Genomic DNA, 16,057 nt, shown 5'->3' with positions numbered 1-16,057 from the left:
GCTGTATCTGCCTAACTCCAAAGCCCATGCTCTTAATCACTCCATTTTTAGTTACATCGTTTCACATTTCCAAATACATAGGCATAAAATTGTGGTGCTGGTTACAACTGGGTTAAGGCCATTGTAGAAAAATAACATTTTCTTTTAGTTAAGAAAAAATAACCTGTACAAATAAGTCAAGCTCAAAAAACAGTAAAAAATAAATTGCTTGAAATAACGTCCCGTGTTACAGCAAGTCATCAATAATAATCATACCCAGCATTTGTTGAGTACTTAGTATACGGCAGATGCTGATCTAAGCTTTTTCTTTCTTTTTTTTTTTTAGAGCTGTTGTAGCTTTACAGAAAAACCATGCAGAAAGTACACAGCTCCCATAAACTCCCTTCTCTCACACGCACAGTTTTCCCTTTTTTGCATCTTTCATTGGTTTTATACCCTGATCTAAGCTTTTGCTCCTCCCAACAACCTTAAAAATGTAGTTACTGTTGTTATCTGTTTCTAACAGCTGAGAAAACTGAGTCCCAGAGAGGTTAAGTAATTCAACTAAGGGCAAAACCAGAAGACAAGTGTTTGTTCTCACCCAGATTGAATCAAAATACATATTTAAGAATTTGAAATGCAGCAGACCTATGTGCTTCTACAATGAAAAGGGAAGGCCAGAAGGTATGTACATGTACACATTGTACATTTAAAATAAAATAGTATAGGTCACAGTCTCCATCCCTTTGTTATACTGCCAGAGTTGTTGCTATTAAGGAGTTACAGGATAACACCTTCACTGATGAAGGAATTAGAGGCAGGTATAAAATACAGGTTTTTTAAATGTATTTTTTCATTCACCCAATGATCAGGTCAGTGCACATGAAGAGAAATTGTAATTGAGGCCCAAAAGTCATATTCTTCTAAACTATGAATTTTTTTATGAATTATTAAGATTATTACTCATTTTCTATGACATTGTTCACTTGTGAATAATACCAGCTATATGTTGGAAGGAAAACTGTCTTATTGTAAAATGCAAATTGTGTATTTTAGGAAACTTCTGGCAAGTTCCTAAGTTACTCTAGGTCAAACAAATAGGCCTACAGATGGACGTGCGAGCTATATGCAGGGTTTACCCTTCAGTCGAACATTGGTTGAACCTCACCTTGGGCCTAAGATAGTTTTACTTAGCTTAAAACTGATATATTTAGTTTTAAAAGGATGTGGACCTCCATCCAGGGGTGAAAGTCTCCCTAGCAGCATGGGAGATGACTCCCAGGGATGAGTCTGGCCCTGGAACCATGGGACCAACAATGCCATCCTGACCAAAAGGGGGAAAAGAAGTGTAAACAAGTAAGGTATCAGTGGCTGAGAGAGTTCAAATAGAGTTGAGAGGCTACTCTGAAGGTCACTCTTAACGCAAACTTCAGTTAGACATTGCTACTTATCATAACCTGCCAACCCCCAACCAAACCACTCCAGCCAATCCTAAAGAACACCTACGGCAATATATAAGATTCAACAAGGGTTCCAGGCACTAGAGTAACTCTCCAGAAACCTACAACCTCCAGATGGGTCCCTGGACCAGATAAGTCTGAAATGCAGAGGGGCCGGCCTCTCTAGAACATCAACTAGTTCCATCCCCCTATCCCATATTATTGACAGCCCCTTCCAACATGGAAAAAGTTAGAATGGGAATAGATCAAACACCCCTAAAGAGTGGAGAAAGATCAAAGGTGATGGTGAAGTTAGAGAAGGTAGGGTTTAACAAACAAGTGTGATTGCTGAAACATTATATTGATAGCTCTTTTAGTCTCCAGTATCTTAGACCAGCTAGAAGTAAAAACCTAAAATTGTGGAATTCTGAAACCTGTTCTACAACTTATTGTCACGATGTGCTTTGAGATGTATTGCTTTTTTGTGTAAATGTTATTTTTCACAAAAGAGAAAAAAAAGGTTGATTGTGATGATAAAAAATATGTTTATATATTTCTTCTAGCCTCCAGTGTTCTGGAGCAGCTAGAAGGAAAAATCTGTGATGGTGAAATGGTAGCCCATGACAGACTCTGGGATCTCTCCTATAACTATGTGTTGGCGAGCACTTTGAAAATTATTGCTTCTTTCTTTCTATACTTTGTATATATGTTATATTATACAATTTAAAAAGTTAAAAAAAGAAATAAAAAAGATCTGGTCCTAGATACCAACTCTCCCATGACACCTAAGCTACTTTTAGCATCTGTAAAATGGGCTTAGGATATTTATTTTTTCGTTCGCTAACAGGTCAAATGGAGGTGGGTGAATAGTTGCTTTGGGAGCCTCCAAAGGAAGCCTTCACTGAGCATACCATTATCATTTGTCATCTACAATGGTGCTTTTTAAACTGTAAGGTGCCTTAGGGATCACCTGGAAATCTTAAAATGCAGATTCTGATTTAGTGAATGTGGGTGGGGTAGGGACGAAGAGTCTGTATTACTAATGGGCTCCCAGGTGATAGCTATGCTTGATGTCCTGCCAGGAGGGGGGGGGGAATCATTTAACAATAGCTAGGGAGTACTCAAGGATGAGCCTATGTGTTCATATGTAAATATTTATAAATTTGGTCCACTCAGGGTGTATGTGTGTGTGAATTCTTCATTTTATTCACCAATAATTATTCACCAATAAATATCTATTAAGCGTTGGTCCCTGAGAATCAAAATTAAGGAAAGGCGATGCTGCCCGGCGGTCACAAAGCCCCGAATCTAGTGTGCAAGCCAAACATTTTCAAAAGATGACAAAGTTACGCAAAGACGCCAGCTGGGGCCAGTCTTTTGCCCCAAGGTACCCAAGCGCGCTTGTTCAAAGGCTGTACTGTTCCCTCAGCTGATTGGCTGGCAGGTCAGGCTTGCAGGCCTCAGCCAATGAGGTTCGAGCCCAGACAGTGTGGCCAGTGGTGTTGGAGTGTAACCGCCATAGCGATGGCGGGTGCTGCTGGCCACGTGAGAGGCTGGGCCCTGGGAGGGTTTGCACTTCCTCTGCCCGTGGGCGATGTGAGTATCCCTGAGGGCAGAAAGCTTTTTTTTTTTTTTTTTTCAGACTTAGGCATCCTCCTCGACCCCAACTTTTGGGTGAGGGCAGAAATAATAATAATAGCTAACTAATATTTATTGAACTTTTGCCATATGCCTGGCGCTGGGCCAAAAGCCTTAACTGTGTGGTGTCGCTGAATCTTTGAGCTCTGGAGGTGGGTACATAACTGCGTGTTCATAGGAAACTGAGGCTGCGCGAGGTCACATGGAAGTAAGTGCAGGAGGCTGAATCAAATCTAGATGATCGTAATTCCCCTCGCACCACTCACTCCACACCCCACTTTGGAAACCAGGTTCTTTCTCAGCAGGAGACTCATGTTGTGCCGGTATGTTCGGGATGGACGTAGGAGAATCTAGAATCTTGATGCTTGTTCTATGTATTGTTGTTTGTTTAGTAGAGAAAAAGAACACATGGAAAAGGCAAGCAAGAGAATAAGCACCAAATTCAGGATAGTTGTTATATCTTATGATGTGTATAGAGGGGGCTTCAGTTGACTCTTAGTTTACTTTCTTAAGTCCTGTCATGGGAACCTACATGTTTATCATTCCCTTTCTTGTTGATCTGGAATACTTTTAATTTTAAAAGGAAAACATGCACGTGAAAAAAAAATTGAGGATGAAGTGTACACTAGGGAAAGGAAGTCTTCTCCCATCTGTCTTTTAGAGCCTCCCACCAAAGCAGCCAGTTATCATTTTGTGTGTGTTTATCTATGCATTGTCTATTTTATATGCCAGCATATGTGAGTTTTTCTTGTTTTCTGCACAGATAGGGCCTACTATATATAGTCTTGCCCGTTGATGATTTAATTTTAAACCTCATTAAACTTTTTTTGAAAATTCCTTAACTTCCTTTAGTCCTGTGAAGCAGTGTCATTTCTCTGGCAAAGTATTCCCACGGGTTGCTTCTGAGTTGTGATAGGATAAGATGTAGGTGATGGTTCCCAGGCTGTCTGCCATTTTTTGTACATCCTCGCCTGCAGAGTCCAAAAAAAAACACTTCCCCAGATTACCCCCCCTAAATGATGCAGGAGAAAAAAGCAATTATGGCAAGTAGAGTATTCTCTGGAACTGCTTTACCTTTCCTCAAGACGTTTTTACTCAAACCCTACAGGTAAATTCCACATAGAGCCCCACTATTAATTTGAAATTGACTTATAGTGGAATATTGGCGAAGTGAGAAAAGCTGGGATTGATTTTCTCATGTTACAGTAACGTGCCCGGGTTCTTTCTAGTGAAGTAATAAGGAGAAAGAAGCTTGTTTGATTTCAGTTAGGGAAAAGCAGGTGTCCTGGCCTGCAGGGGCCTTTCTAGCCAATTGACTGGAAAGCACTAGGCATGGAATGGGACATGAACTTTATTATAGTAATTTAATTACAGGAGTGAAAGAAAGAAGTCAGTCTGGAAATCAAGCTCTTCTATACCAGCAGCCGGTATAGAGCTCAAGGTGAAAGTGTTTCACAATTAAGTGGGAATTAGCAGGACCAGTTATAGGGGCCCAAGACAAAGACAGCAGAGAGGACTCAGTGAAAAAGATTATAGGGAAACATGATTATCAGAAGGGAGGGTAAGGTACAAATTAACATTTTACACAGAGAGGGGGCTGGGTTCTTGAGTACATTGATCAACTGCACATTCTTCCTTTGTAAAGAGGTTAGCTGAAACATTAACAGACCCAGGCCGTGCAAGCAGCTGCGTGCTTTAGAGTGTCACAGACACTCAGGGAATGGCTCTGCCCCTGGGCTTCCACGGCAAGGGTCGCTCAATCCTTCTACCTCTTCTAAAAACTCATGTTATCACAAGTAGTGTGGACAACCAAAGCTATAGGCTGAGCCCCCAGTCTTGGGGTTTGTTCATATGAAACTTAACTCTGCAAAGGATAGGTCAAGCCTACTTAAAATTAGGCCTAAGAGTCACCCCCAAGAGAGCCTCTTTTGTTGCTCAGATGTGGCCTCTCTCTCCAGCCAACACAACAAGCAAACTCACCACCCTCCCCCTCTCTACGTGGGACATGACTCCCAGAGGTGTGGACCTTCCTGGCAACGTGGGACAGAAATCCTAGAATGAGCTGAGACAGCATCAAGGGATTGAGAAAAACCCTTCTCACCCCCAAAAGGGGGATGAGTGAAATGAGACAAAGTGTCAGTGGCTGAGAGATTCCAAACAGAGTCGAGAGGTTATCCTGGAGGTTATTCTTATGCATCAAGTAGATGTCATCTTGTTATTCAAGATGTAATGGAGCAGCTGGAGGGAACTGCCTGAAAATGTAGAGCTGTGTTCCAGTAGCCATGTTTCTTGATGATGACTGAATAATGATACAGCTTTCACAATGTGACTGTGTGATTGTGAAAACCTTGTGTCTGACGCTCCTTTTATCTACCTTGTCAACAGATGAGTAGAACATACGGAATAAAAATAAATAATAGGGAGAACAAATGCTAAAATAAATTTAGTTTAAATGCTAGTGATCAATGAAAGCAAGGGGTAAGGGGTATGGTAGGTACAATCTTTTTTTTTTTCTTTCCTGTGTTCATTTTATTTCTTTTTCTATTGTCTTTTTATTTCTTTTTCTGAATTAATGCAAATGTTCTAAGAAATGATGAATATGCAACTAAGTGATGATATTGTGATTTACTGATTATGTATGTTGTTTCTTTATTTTTTTAATTAATAAATAAATTTTCAAAAAAGAAACCAGATATTTATAATCCATATTAGATGTGATGATGGGATTACAAATAAAAAAAATTTAGTTTGAAATGCTAGTGATCAATGAAAGGGAGGGGTAAGGGGTATGGTATGTATAAATTTTTTTTTCTGTTTTCGTTTTATTTCTTTCTCTGAATAGATGCAAATGTTCTAAGAAATGATCATGATGATGAATATGCAACTATGTGATAATATTGTGAATTACTGATTGTATATGTAGAACAGAATGATCAAAATATAGGAATATTTGCATTTGTATTGTGTTTTTCGGTATTTAAAAAAATAAAATAAAGTAAATTAAAAAAAAATGATCATGGTGATGAACAAACTACTATGTGATGATATTTTGAGCCACTGATTGTACACCATATATGGAATGTTTGTATGTTAAGGATGTTTGTTTTTGTATGTTGTTTTGGTTTGTCAATAAAAAAAAGAACATTCAAAACGGTAAATAAATAACATAATATTAAAAAAAAAAACTCGAATTACTTCTTTTAAAAAATTCCCTCAGTCACACAGCCCTTAAGTAGGAGAATAGGGATTCTAACCTAGGCACAGCTCACTCCTTTGCCTGTTAAGGTGCCCTACCTTTTCTTCCACCTCATACCTGCCTCTTCATCCCTTTCTCTGGTCAATGCCCGCCTCCCCTGCCCTCTGTCCTCCCTAGTGTCTGTGCAGTTCTACAAATCCACCACTCTTTGTTATGTCTTATCCTCTTCCGGGCCATTTTTTCCCTTGCACCTTCCTGGAGTATTTTTAAAGATTAAATTCCTATAAGTGGTGTTGCCACATTGTGGGACAAATACTTACCAAGTGGTATTTGAGAGAACTGATTCCTAATAATTCTGGTCAACACAAGGACCTTTTAAATTACCCGCCTGAAAAGTGGAAATAATATCTACTTGTTTCAGCATGCATTTTGGTGGCTGTCTGCAATGGTTGTTTTCTGTTTTACTACATTCAGTTTCTCTGAGTATCTTCTATGCCACTGTGCTGGGCCGGAATATGGTTTTATTCTTTGGATAGACAACCAGTCGTTTCTATCCAAAGCTTGGGAGCTTGGGAACTTTTAGATAGCTATTTCAGGCCGCGGTTCTGGACTTTTGATAGGAAAGCTTGAGCTGCGCAAGGGAAAAGAGTGCCGGCCTGGAGGGGACACAATCGACAGCCCTGAAGGGGCGAGAGACTGCCTAACCGGCGCGGACCTTGACGTCACCGCAAAGCGCTGCTTCCTGTTCCCAGCCCCTTGGCGAATGACTTCCCCTGCTACGGGGTTGAAGCCTGACTTACCAGGATCCCCCGGAACCCACGATCGCGCCGTGCCATCCTGCGAGTCCGCCAGGGCAGGGGTCCCACCCGCCCCTGGGACTATGGCCACCGACTCCTGGGCCCTGGCAGTGGACCAGCAGGAGGCAGCGGCTGAGTCGGTGAGTTGGCTTCAGTAGTAAAGGAGTCAGGGGCCAGTTCTGGACGGGGATTTAATCCCCCAGGGAGTAGAATAGGGATGGAGCCTGGACCCTAAAATGACTTTGTTTACCTATCCGTACTGGAATAAGGATTGATTGTAGATTGTACTCACCGCCCCCTCCCCCCGCCCTGGATTGCAGTTACCTTTGTATATGTCATCCTCCACCTCCACATTCTGAGATTCTTAGGGTCAGAGACCATGACTTACTCAAATTATTGTGTCCCCTCAGTTTGCTCAGTGATGATGCATTATTGACTCAGTAGGTCTGGTAGTCAGTAAATCCTCTTCTGATCCACTTAACTTTGTTCGATTTTCTGATTCTGACACACAGTAAGCAGAATATGTCAGGTATTACTGTATAGATTTCACTTCTCCAGGCTGAGTAACCTAAGTTCTGATAGTGCTTTGAACTAACTTCTGTTAGTCCTGTTTTCTGTGACTTCCTCCAGAATAAGGGCCTTGTCTTATTTTTTATAACATAAAAAATGTTATACATGCACAAAGTTTAAAGAGTCAGATAGTTTTATAAACAGTGGTTCCCACCACCACCGATTTTCCATCCTCCCCCCCCCCCCAGAGGAGAGGCAACTACTTTTTTCTCTTGAAACTGATTGACAGTATCTACCACCTTTTTCTCTGAATAACATGCTTGTTTTGTAACTTTCTTGAGTTTTCAGTTTTCAGTATTTATTGATTTGGGCTCTTTTTCTTCCATCCTTCCTCCCTGACCACACATATATACTCTCCCATTCTCCATCTTTTCAATGTATTATATTGAAATTTTAGTTAGAGCATCGTTAGATCAAGAGGCACTTGCCTTTAGCCTCTCTAATACACCTTAAACTCAAAAGGGGATATCTATAAAATGCGTAAGAATAACCTCCAGGATAACCTCTTGACTCTGTTTGAAATCTCTCAGCCACTGACACTTTATTTTGTCTCGTTTCTCTCTTCCCCCTTTCAGCCAAGAAGGTTTTCTCAGCCCCTTGATGCTGAGTCCCAGCTCATTATAGGATTTCTGTCCCATGTTGCCAGGGAAGTTTACACCCCGGGAGTCATGTCCCATGTAGAGAGGGGAAGGGCCGTGAGTTTGCTTGAAATGTTGGCTGAAAGAGAGGCCACATCTGAGCAACAAAAGAGGTTCTCTGGGGGTGACTCTTAGGCCTAGTTTTAAGTAGACTTAGTCTATCCTTTGCAGGGATATGTTTCATATGAACAAACCCCAAGATTGGGGTGGGGGGGTGGGGCTTGGCCTCTTGGTTTGGTTGTCCCCACTACTTGCAAGAATATTGAGAATTCTCCAAATGGGGAAGTTGAATTTTCCCCCTTTCTTGCCATTCCCCCAAGGGGACTTTGCAAATACTTCTTTATTCACTATTCAAATCGATCTTCTATCTTTCTTTCTGGTTTCATTTGTGCCCCAGGTCTCCTCCTTCTATCATTCTCACATTCAGCTTCATTAGGTGTTCTAACATTATTGTACTACAATTAGGTAGTATTGTGCTGTCCATTTCTGAATTTTTACAGTCAGTCCTGTTGCACAGTCTGTATCCCTTCAGCTCCAATTACCCAAAATCGACCCTATTTCTATCTCCTGATAGCCTCTGTTAACTCAAATTCTCCAAGTTCATTCATTAATGTTAGTTCAAATCAGTGAGACCATACAGTATTTGTCCTTTTGATTCTGGCTAATCTCACTCAGCATAATGTCCTCAAGGTCTATCCATGTTGTTACATGCTTCATGACTTTATTCTGTCTTACAGCTGCATAATATTCCATCGTATTTGTATATCACAGCTTATTTAGCCACTTGTCTGTTGATGGACATTTGGGCTGTTTCCATCTCTTGGCAACTGTAAATAATGCTGCTATAAACATTGGTGTGCAAATATCCGTTTGTGTTCTTGCCCTCATGTCCTCTGAGTAGATACCTAGCAATGGTATTGTTGGATCATATGGCAACTCTGTACTTAGCTTCCTGAGGAACCACCACACTGTCTTCACAGCAGTTGTACTATTTGACATTCCTACCAATCGTGAATAAGTGTACCTCTTTCTCCACATCCTCTCCAGCACTTGTCATTTCTGTTTTTTTTTGATAATGGCCATTCTAGTGGGTGTGAGATAATATCTCATTGTGGTTTTGATTTGCATTTCCCTGATAGCCAGGGAAGTTGAGCATCTTTTCATGTGCTTTTTAGCCGTTCGTATTTCCCCTTTTGAGAAGTGTCTGTTCATGTCTTTTGCCCATTTTATAATTGGGTTATTGTGTTTTTGTTGTTGAGTTAAACAATCTCTGTATATATTCTGGATACTAGACCCTTATTTGATATATCATTTCCAAATATTATCTCCCATTGTGTAGGCTGTCTTTTTACTTTCTTGACATAGTTTTTTGATGCACAAAAGTGTTTAATTTTGAGGAGTTCCCATTTATCTATGTCTTTCTTCAATGCTCGTGCTTTGGGTGTAAGATCTAGAAAACCACCTCCTATTAAAAGGTTTATAAGATATCTCCCTACATTTTCTTCTAAAAATTTTTATGGTCTTAGATCTAATGTTTAAGTCTTTGATCCATTGTGAGTTAATTTTTGTATAGGGTGTGAGATATGGATCTTCTTTCATTCTTTTACGTGTGGATATCCAGTTCTCCAAGCACCATTTATTGAAGAGACTGTTCTGTCCCAGGTGAGTTGGCTTGACTGCCTTATCAAAGATCAGTTGACCAGGGTGTGCTACGGTGGCTCAGCTTGCAGAGTTCTCGCCTGCCATGCTGGAGACCAGGTTGGATTCCTGGTGCCTGCCCATGTAAAAAAAAAAACCAAAACAATTGTCCATAGGTGAAAGGGTCTTTATCTGAACACTCTATTCTATTCCGTTGGTCAGTATATCTATCTTTATGCCAGTACCATGCTGTTTTGACCACTGTAGTTTCATAATACGCCTTAAAAGTCAGGTAGTATGAGACTTCTGACTTCATTTTTCTTTCTCAGTATATTTTTAGCTATTCAGAGCACCCTGCCTTTCCAGATAAATTTGGTTATTGGTTTTTCTATTTCTGAAAAGTAACTTTTTGGGATTTTAATTGGTATTGCATTGAATCTATATATCAATTTAGGTAGAATTGACATCTTAACTATATTTAGTCTTCCAATCCATGAACATGGTATGTCCTTCCATTTATTTAAATCTTCTGTGATTTCTTTTAGCAATTTCTTATAGTTATCTTTGTATAGGTCTTTTGTATCCTTCGTTAAATTCATTCCTAAATAATTTATTCTTTTGGTTGCAATTGTAAATGGATTTTTTTTCTTGATTTCCCCCTCAGATTGTTCATTACTAGTGTACAGAAACACTATAGGTTTTTGAGTGTTGATCGTGTAAACTGCCACTTTGCTGTACTCATTTATTAGCTCTAGTAGTTTTGCTGTGGATTTTTCGGGGTTTTAGACATATAGTGTCATCTGCAAACAGTGAAAGTTTTTCTTCTTCCTTTCCAATTTTGATACCTTATATTTCTTTTTCTTGTCCAATTGTTCTGGCTAGAACTTCCAACACAATGTTGAATAACAGTGGTGACAATGGACATCCTTGTCTTGTTCCTAATCTTAGGGAGAAAGCTTTCAATCTTTCCCCATTGAGGATGATGTTAACTGTGGGTTTTTCATATATTCCCTTTTATTTTTTAAAGTCAGGTTATGAGGTATAATTTCCAAATAGTAAAACTTACTCTTTTTAGGGATACAGTTTTGTGAATTTTAACATTGGCGTACAATCATATAATCACCACCACAATCAAGTTATAGTACATCACTGCCACCCAAAAAAAGTTCCCTCAAACTTGTTTGTAGTCATTCCTTCTCCCTGTCCTTCTCTGGTAATGCTGATTAGTTTTCTGTCACTATAGTTTAGTCTTCAAAAATATCACATAAATAGAATCATACAACATGTAATCTTTTTAAAAGTCTGGCATCTTTCATTTTGTATAATGCATATGGAATTCAACTATATCGTTGCATATATCAGTAGTTCCTTTTTATTGCTAAGTAGCAGTCCATTGTATACATGTGCCACAGTTTGCATATTCTTCTTTTGAGGGACGTTTGGGTTTCCAGTTTTTGACAATTATGAATAAAGCTGTATACATCAGGGTGCATACAGATTTGTATAGATATATGTTTACATTTCTCTTGGTTAAATAACTAAGAGTAAAATTTTCTTGGTCATATAGTAAGTGTTTGTTTAACATAAGAAACTTCCAAACCAATTTCCAAAGCTTCTGTACCGTTTTGCGTTCCTACCAGCAAGGTATGAGAGTTCCAGTTGTTCCACATTTTTACTTGCACAGCATTGCCAATATTTTCTCTAAGAGATGTATAGTGTTAGTTCACTGTTGTTTTAATTTTCATTTCCCTAATAACTAATGATGTTGAGAATCTTTCTGATATCCTTGTTTGCTATCCACATACCTCTTTTGCAGTGGCTTTTCAGCCTTTTGCCCATTTAAAAAATCAGTTTTTCTTATTATTGAATTGTGAAAGATTTTTATATATTCTGGATACAAGTCCTTTAGCAGATATGTGGTTTGTATATATATTTTCCCAGATGTCAACTTATTTTTTATTATCTGAGCAGTACTTTAAAAAGGACGGACATTGTCAATTTTGATGAATTGTAATTTATCAATTTTTGTTTTTATGATTAGTGCTTTTTGTTTTCTATCTGGGCATTATGTCTGTATAGTAGGAGCTATGGATCAAGTTTCACTTTTTTTTTCCAGGAATGAATGTCTGATTGTTCCAGCGCCATTTTTTGAAAAGAATCCTTTGATTTTTACCTTTTTTTCTTCTATTTTCCATCTTTGTCTTTTTTCTGTATTTCTTGGGAGATTTTCTCAGCTGCCTTTTAACCTATTTAATTTTTCATTCTAATATCATGTTTTTTATTTCAAGAGCTAACTTTTTTCTTACAAAGTTTCATCGCTACAGTAGCCTCTCATCATTTTGAGGATATTAATGTTTTTTTCTTCTCTCTGTACTTTGTTTCCTGTAAGCTGCTTCTATCTTTTATTTTAGTATCAACTTTTCTTTTTTATGATGAAGCTTCTCTGATGTCTGGTAATCCTTAATTGTCTACTTATAGTTAAGAGTGGGTAACTAAAAAGAGGAGTGAAAGCTCTAAACACATGAATGGGACTTGTCAACTCTAACCTTAACTGTATTTCTTTAGCTGAGGAGTCTCTTATATCCGTGTCCTGAGAATGTTCCTCCTAAACAGGTCAGATTTTGCAGAGAGAGTTACTCTGGTTTCCTGCCTGAAGGTTGGAGGACTGACTATCAGTGTTCTGGGAGCTGAGTCAGAAGAGAGAGTGGTGTGGGCGAAAGGTTGAAGTCACATCACTCAATATACATATTTTCACTTAATGTTCCCATTTTCATGACAGTATTCCTTCCCTCAATTGTGACCCTTAGCTTCTTCATCATAGCAGTTCTATGCCTAGTTAGCAGGTACTATATTAAGTCAGTTATAGTCTCAATTTTTTCATTACCTAGCCTTGTCAGAAAGAAACTTGAGCATGTGCTCTCAATGTATATGTATCTCTTTAGAAGTTACATACTACGTGATTTTATTACATGTATGATAAAATGTACACAAAAAAGGTTGAAATTGAATGTTTTTAAATGTCTTCCTGTGATTCCTTATTTAGGCTTTATAGGTTCATTAGCTAATGTTTCAAAGCACAATGTACCCTTTGAAGACAGTGTATCGTTAATTGTTGTAGATAAAAATACATATTTAAAAAATTTTAGGTAGTGTTTTTGTGCTTGTTCTTTTCTAGCTTCTTGTCAGATCAGATCAGATTGTCATTGTTTTAACCTATTAATAAGTCTATGAGAGTTTGTTATGAGTAGGTAGCAGCTTTCTCATTTTCTTTTTTGTTTGAGTTTGCATCATTAAAATTATCTTTCAGATAGAACAAAAACTCAGAACAATGCATGCTGTGATAATGAAAATTGAAGTATAATGTGATTAGCTTCAGTTATGCTCAGCAGGTTCATTCCAGCCATTTCATTAACCTTACTACAACAGAACTTTGTATTTCATGAAACTGAATCTTGGGACTGTATTTTTAGAGTATTATGGTGGGATTTTTACTGTTTTCTTTTTTTTTTCATTTAATACAGCTTTGTTGACATATAATTCACATACCATAGAACTTCCATTTAAAATATATAAATTCACTGACTTTTTTTAGCATATTCAGAGTTGTAGAGCCATCACCACAGTCAATTTTAGAACATTTTCATCACCCCCAAAAGAAACTCTGTGCCCATTAATTGTCACTCCCCATTTCCCTCCAACCTCTCCAGGCCTAGGTAACCACTAAGTCTACTTTCTGAGTCTGTGGATTTACTTATTCCGGACATTTAATATAAATGGAATCATATTACATGTGGTCCTTTGTGACTGGCTTCTTAGCAGAATTTTGAAGGGTCATCATTTTGTAGCATGTACTAGTACTTCGTTTCTTCTTATTGTTAGGTTTTAAACGGTAGTCGACTGAAAAATCAGAGAAACTGAGTCCAAGTTTAAAAAAGTTTATTGTCCCAGGGCGACGTTCCCGGGTCCGGGTGCTCAGGGTGCGGGCCAGGGAAGTCGCACCCCCCTGGGGGCGGCGGAGCTAGATATAGGCTAGCTAGTAGGGGTGCTCCTGTGATAGGTTAGGAGTTTCGGGGCCTTGGCTGGGGGGCATAACTATGGTCCGTGTGCAGTGAGCATAGCTAGGGCTGTGTGCTGTGAGGGTCCTTTGTTTGTCAGGGCAGGTCCTGATTGACTGAGTTTGAACAGCTGTATGCCCGGATGTCCACAGGTTTTAGTTCAGGTGGGGGCCTTCCAGCCAGAGGCTACTGGGCCAAGCCTTACACTTATTGCCAAATAATATCCCATTTATGGGTATGCCCACATTTTATGTATCCGTTCTTCAGCTGATGGATGTTTGGATTGTTTCCACTTTTTGGCTATTCTGAATAATGCTGCTAAGAACATTCATGTACAAGTTTTTGTCTGGGAATATATTTTCAGTTTAAAAATTCAGAGTGGAATTTTTGGATCATACTCTAGCTCTGTTGTAACTTTTGGGGAACTGCCAGACTGTTTTCCAAAGTGGGTACAACATTATATTATCTTTAAGATTGGCACTTTCTTTGGGATTAATATTATCTATGTATGAGAGACACTACTTATATAGAGGTTAAGAGCTTATACTTTGCAGCCACACAAACATGGATTTGTGTTCTTGCTCAATCAATTACTAGTTATGTGATCTTGGGCAAATTATTTAACCTTTCCTTGCCCATCTGTAAAATGGGGGTAATCGAAGTACCTACTTCATTGAGTTATAGGCATGCCTGATGTAAACGCTATATAAGTGATAGCTATTACTATTATTGTGTTATTCATAATTTACAGTTTATTTGTAAGAATCTCTGAAACTACTTGTCCATGTGGTATGGGTTAGTTTAGCTGAGCCTCGATTAGATTCATAAGTGTACTTAACCAAATTATAGTGTCCCAATATTCTAAAAATGAACAAATAAGTGAAAACACCTATGTTACCTTCTGTGGCCAAGTGAGGATTGAGTATGTTTTTAGATTCTGCTGGAACCTCTTCAGAATTCAGAGAGATAATAATCAAAATAGCATCTAGTGCCCAAGATGGCAGCTTAGCAATGTGTGCGTTTTAGTTCGTCCTCCAGAACAACTATTAAATAACCGGAAACAGTACAGAACAGCTCCTGGAGCCACGTCAGTGACCGGACACACAGTGTACCCTAGTCTGGACCAGCTGGACGGCTGCAAGCCTCCCCAAAACCGTGAGTTCCCCAAGCTGCGGCGGCCAGTACCTGGTGCCCCTCCACCACAGGTGGCTTCCCAGAGGGAAAGGAAAGAGACTCTAAACCTGGTCAAGGCAGAGGTCGCTCATTGGGCTCACGGAAAAAGAGAAAAGGGGAGGAAACGGAGGTTTTAGTGGCTGTGTCTCTACAGAGACTTGGCAGCCTCTGGATTCAGCGGCAGTACTTCTCAGGCTGCAACTGCCCCAGGCATAGGCAGAAACAGGCTGCTTTCAGGGCTGTGTCCCACCTGTGCCTTCCCCAGGAGAAGGGTGAAGCCCAACTCAGGTGGAATCCCTCCCTCAAGGAATTCAGACACCAGGGCTTGGCAATTTGAAGCCATTAAAACCAGCCTACAACCTCTCCTCCATCTCCACCATGCCCCCAGCAGGAAAAGTCTTACAAAGTTAAAAGTGCCACAACATCTTTTGCTGGTGCGACCGGCAGGCAGACGCGCCACATACTGGGCAGGATAAGAAAGACAGAGCCCAGAGACTTCACAGGAAAGTCTTTTAACCTGCTGGGTCTCACCCTCAGGAAAAACTGATTCAGGTGACTCCTTGCCCCTTATAGGAGGCCAGTTTAGTCCAGGAAAACCCGGCTGGAGTCTATAATACCTACGTAGACCCTCCTAAGGGTGGGGAGGGAAAAGGCACCATACAAGCAGGGCAAGAAACAAGAAAACAAGAACTGAAAAATTATCCTCTGTTAAATAAAACCTAAGCTAGAGATCCAGAAAAAGCTGAACTGAAGGTCAAATAACAGATAGACAACAAATTCATCTAGCAAGAAAACCCTAGGTAAGAGAAGTGAAAGCAATCACCAGAATAAACTAATTAAGGTAATTAAATGTCTAGACACCAGCAAAAAATAACAAATCACACCAGGAAAATTGAAGATATGGCCCAGTCAAAGGAATAAACCAATAGTTCAG

General features: G+C 39.4%; 1 protein-coding gene across 3 annotated transcripts in view; it reads left to right on the top strand.

Annotated features, from left to right (window-relative positions):
• The first annotated feature begins 2,902 nt into the window (after window positions 1-2,902).
• Window positions 2,903-16,057, top strand: part of LOC143659730 (ATP-dependent RNA helicase DDX19B) — a 39,722-nt gene continuing 26,567 nt past the window's right edge. Inside the window, exon 1 of one of the 3 annotated variants that reach the window (XM_077133005.1) lies at window positions 2,903-3,014. In XM_077133005.1, the coding sequence (XP_076989120.1) occupies window positions 2,943-3,014 (72 nt within the window). In that variant the 5' untranslated portion in view covers window positions 2,903-2,942. Of the gene's footprint in view, window positions 3,015-6,975; window positions 7,190-9,879; window positions 9,920-16,057 lie in introns of those variants that run through there. The other 2 variants (XM_077133004.1, XM_077133006.1) reach the window with 2 other exon arrangements.

The sequence above is a fragment of the Tamandua tetradactyla genome, chromosome 16 (assembly GCF_023851605.1).
Source record: "Tamandua tetradactyla isolate mTamTet1 chromosome 16, mTamTet1.pri, whole genome shotgun sequence".
NCBI lineage: Eukaryota > Metazoa > Chordata > Mammalia > Pilosa > Myrmecophagidae > Tamandua > Tamandua tetradactyla.
The sequence above is the reverse complement of the archived record's forward strand: the minus strand, read 5'-3'. Positions and strand labels throughout refer to the sequence as shown.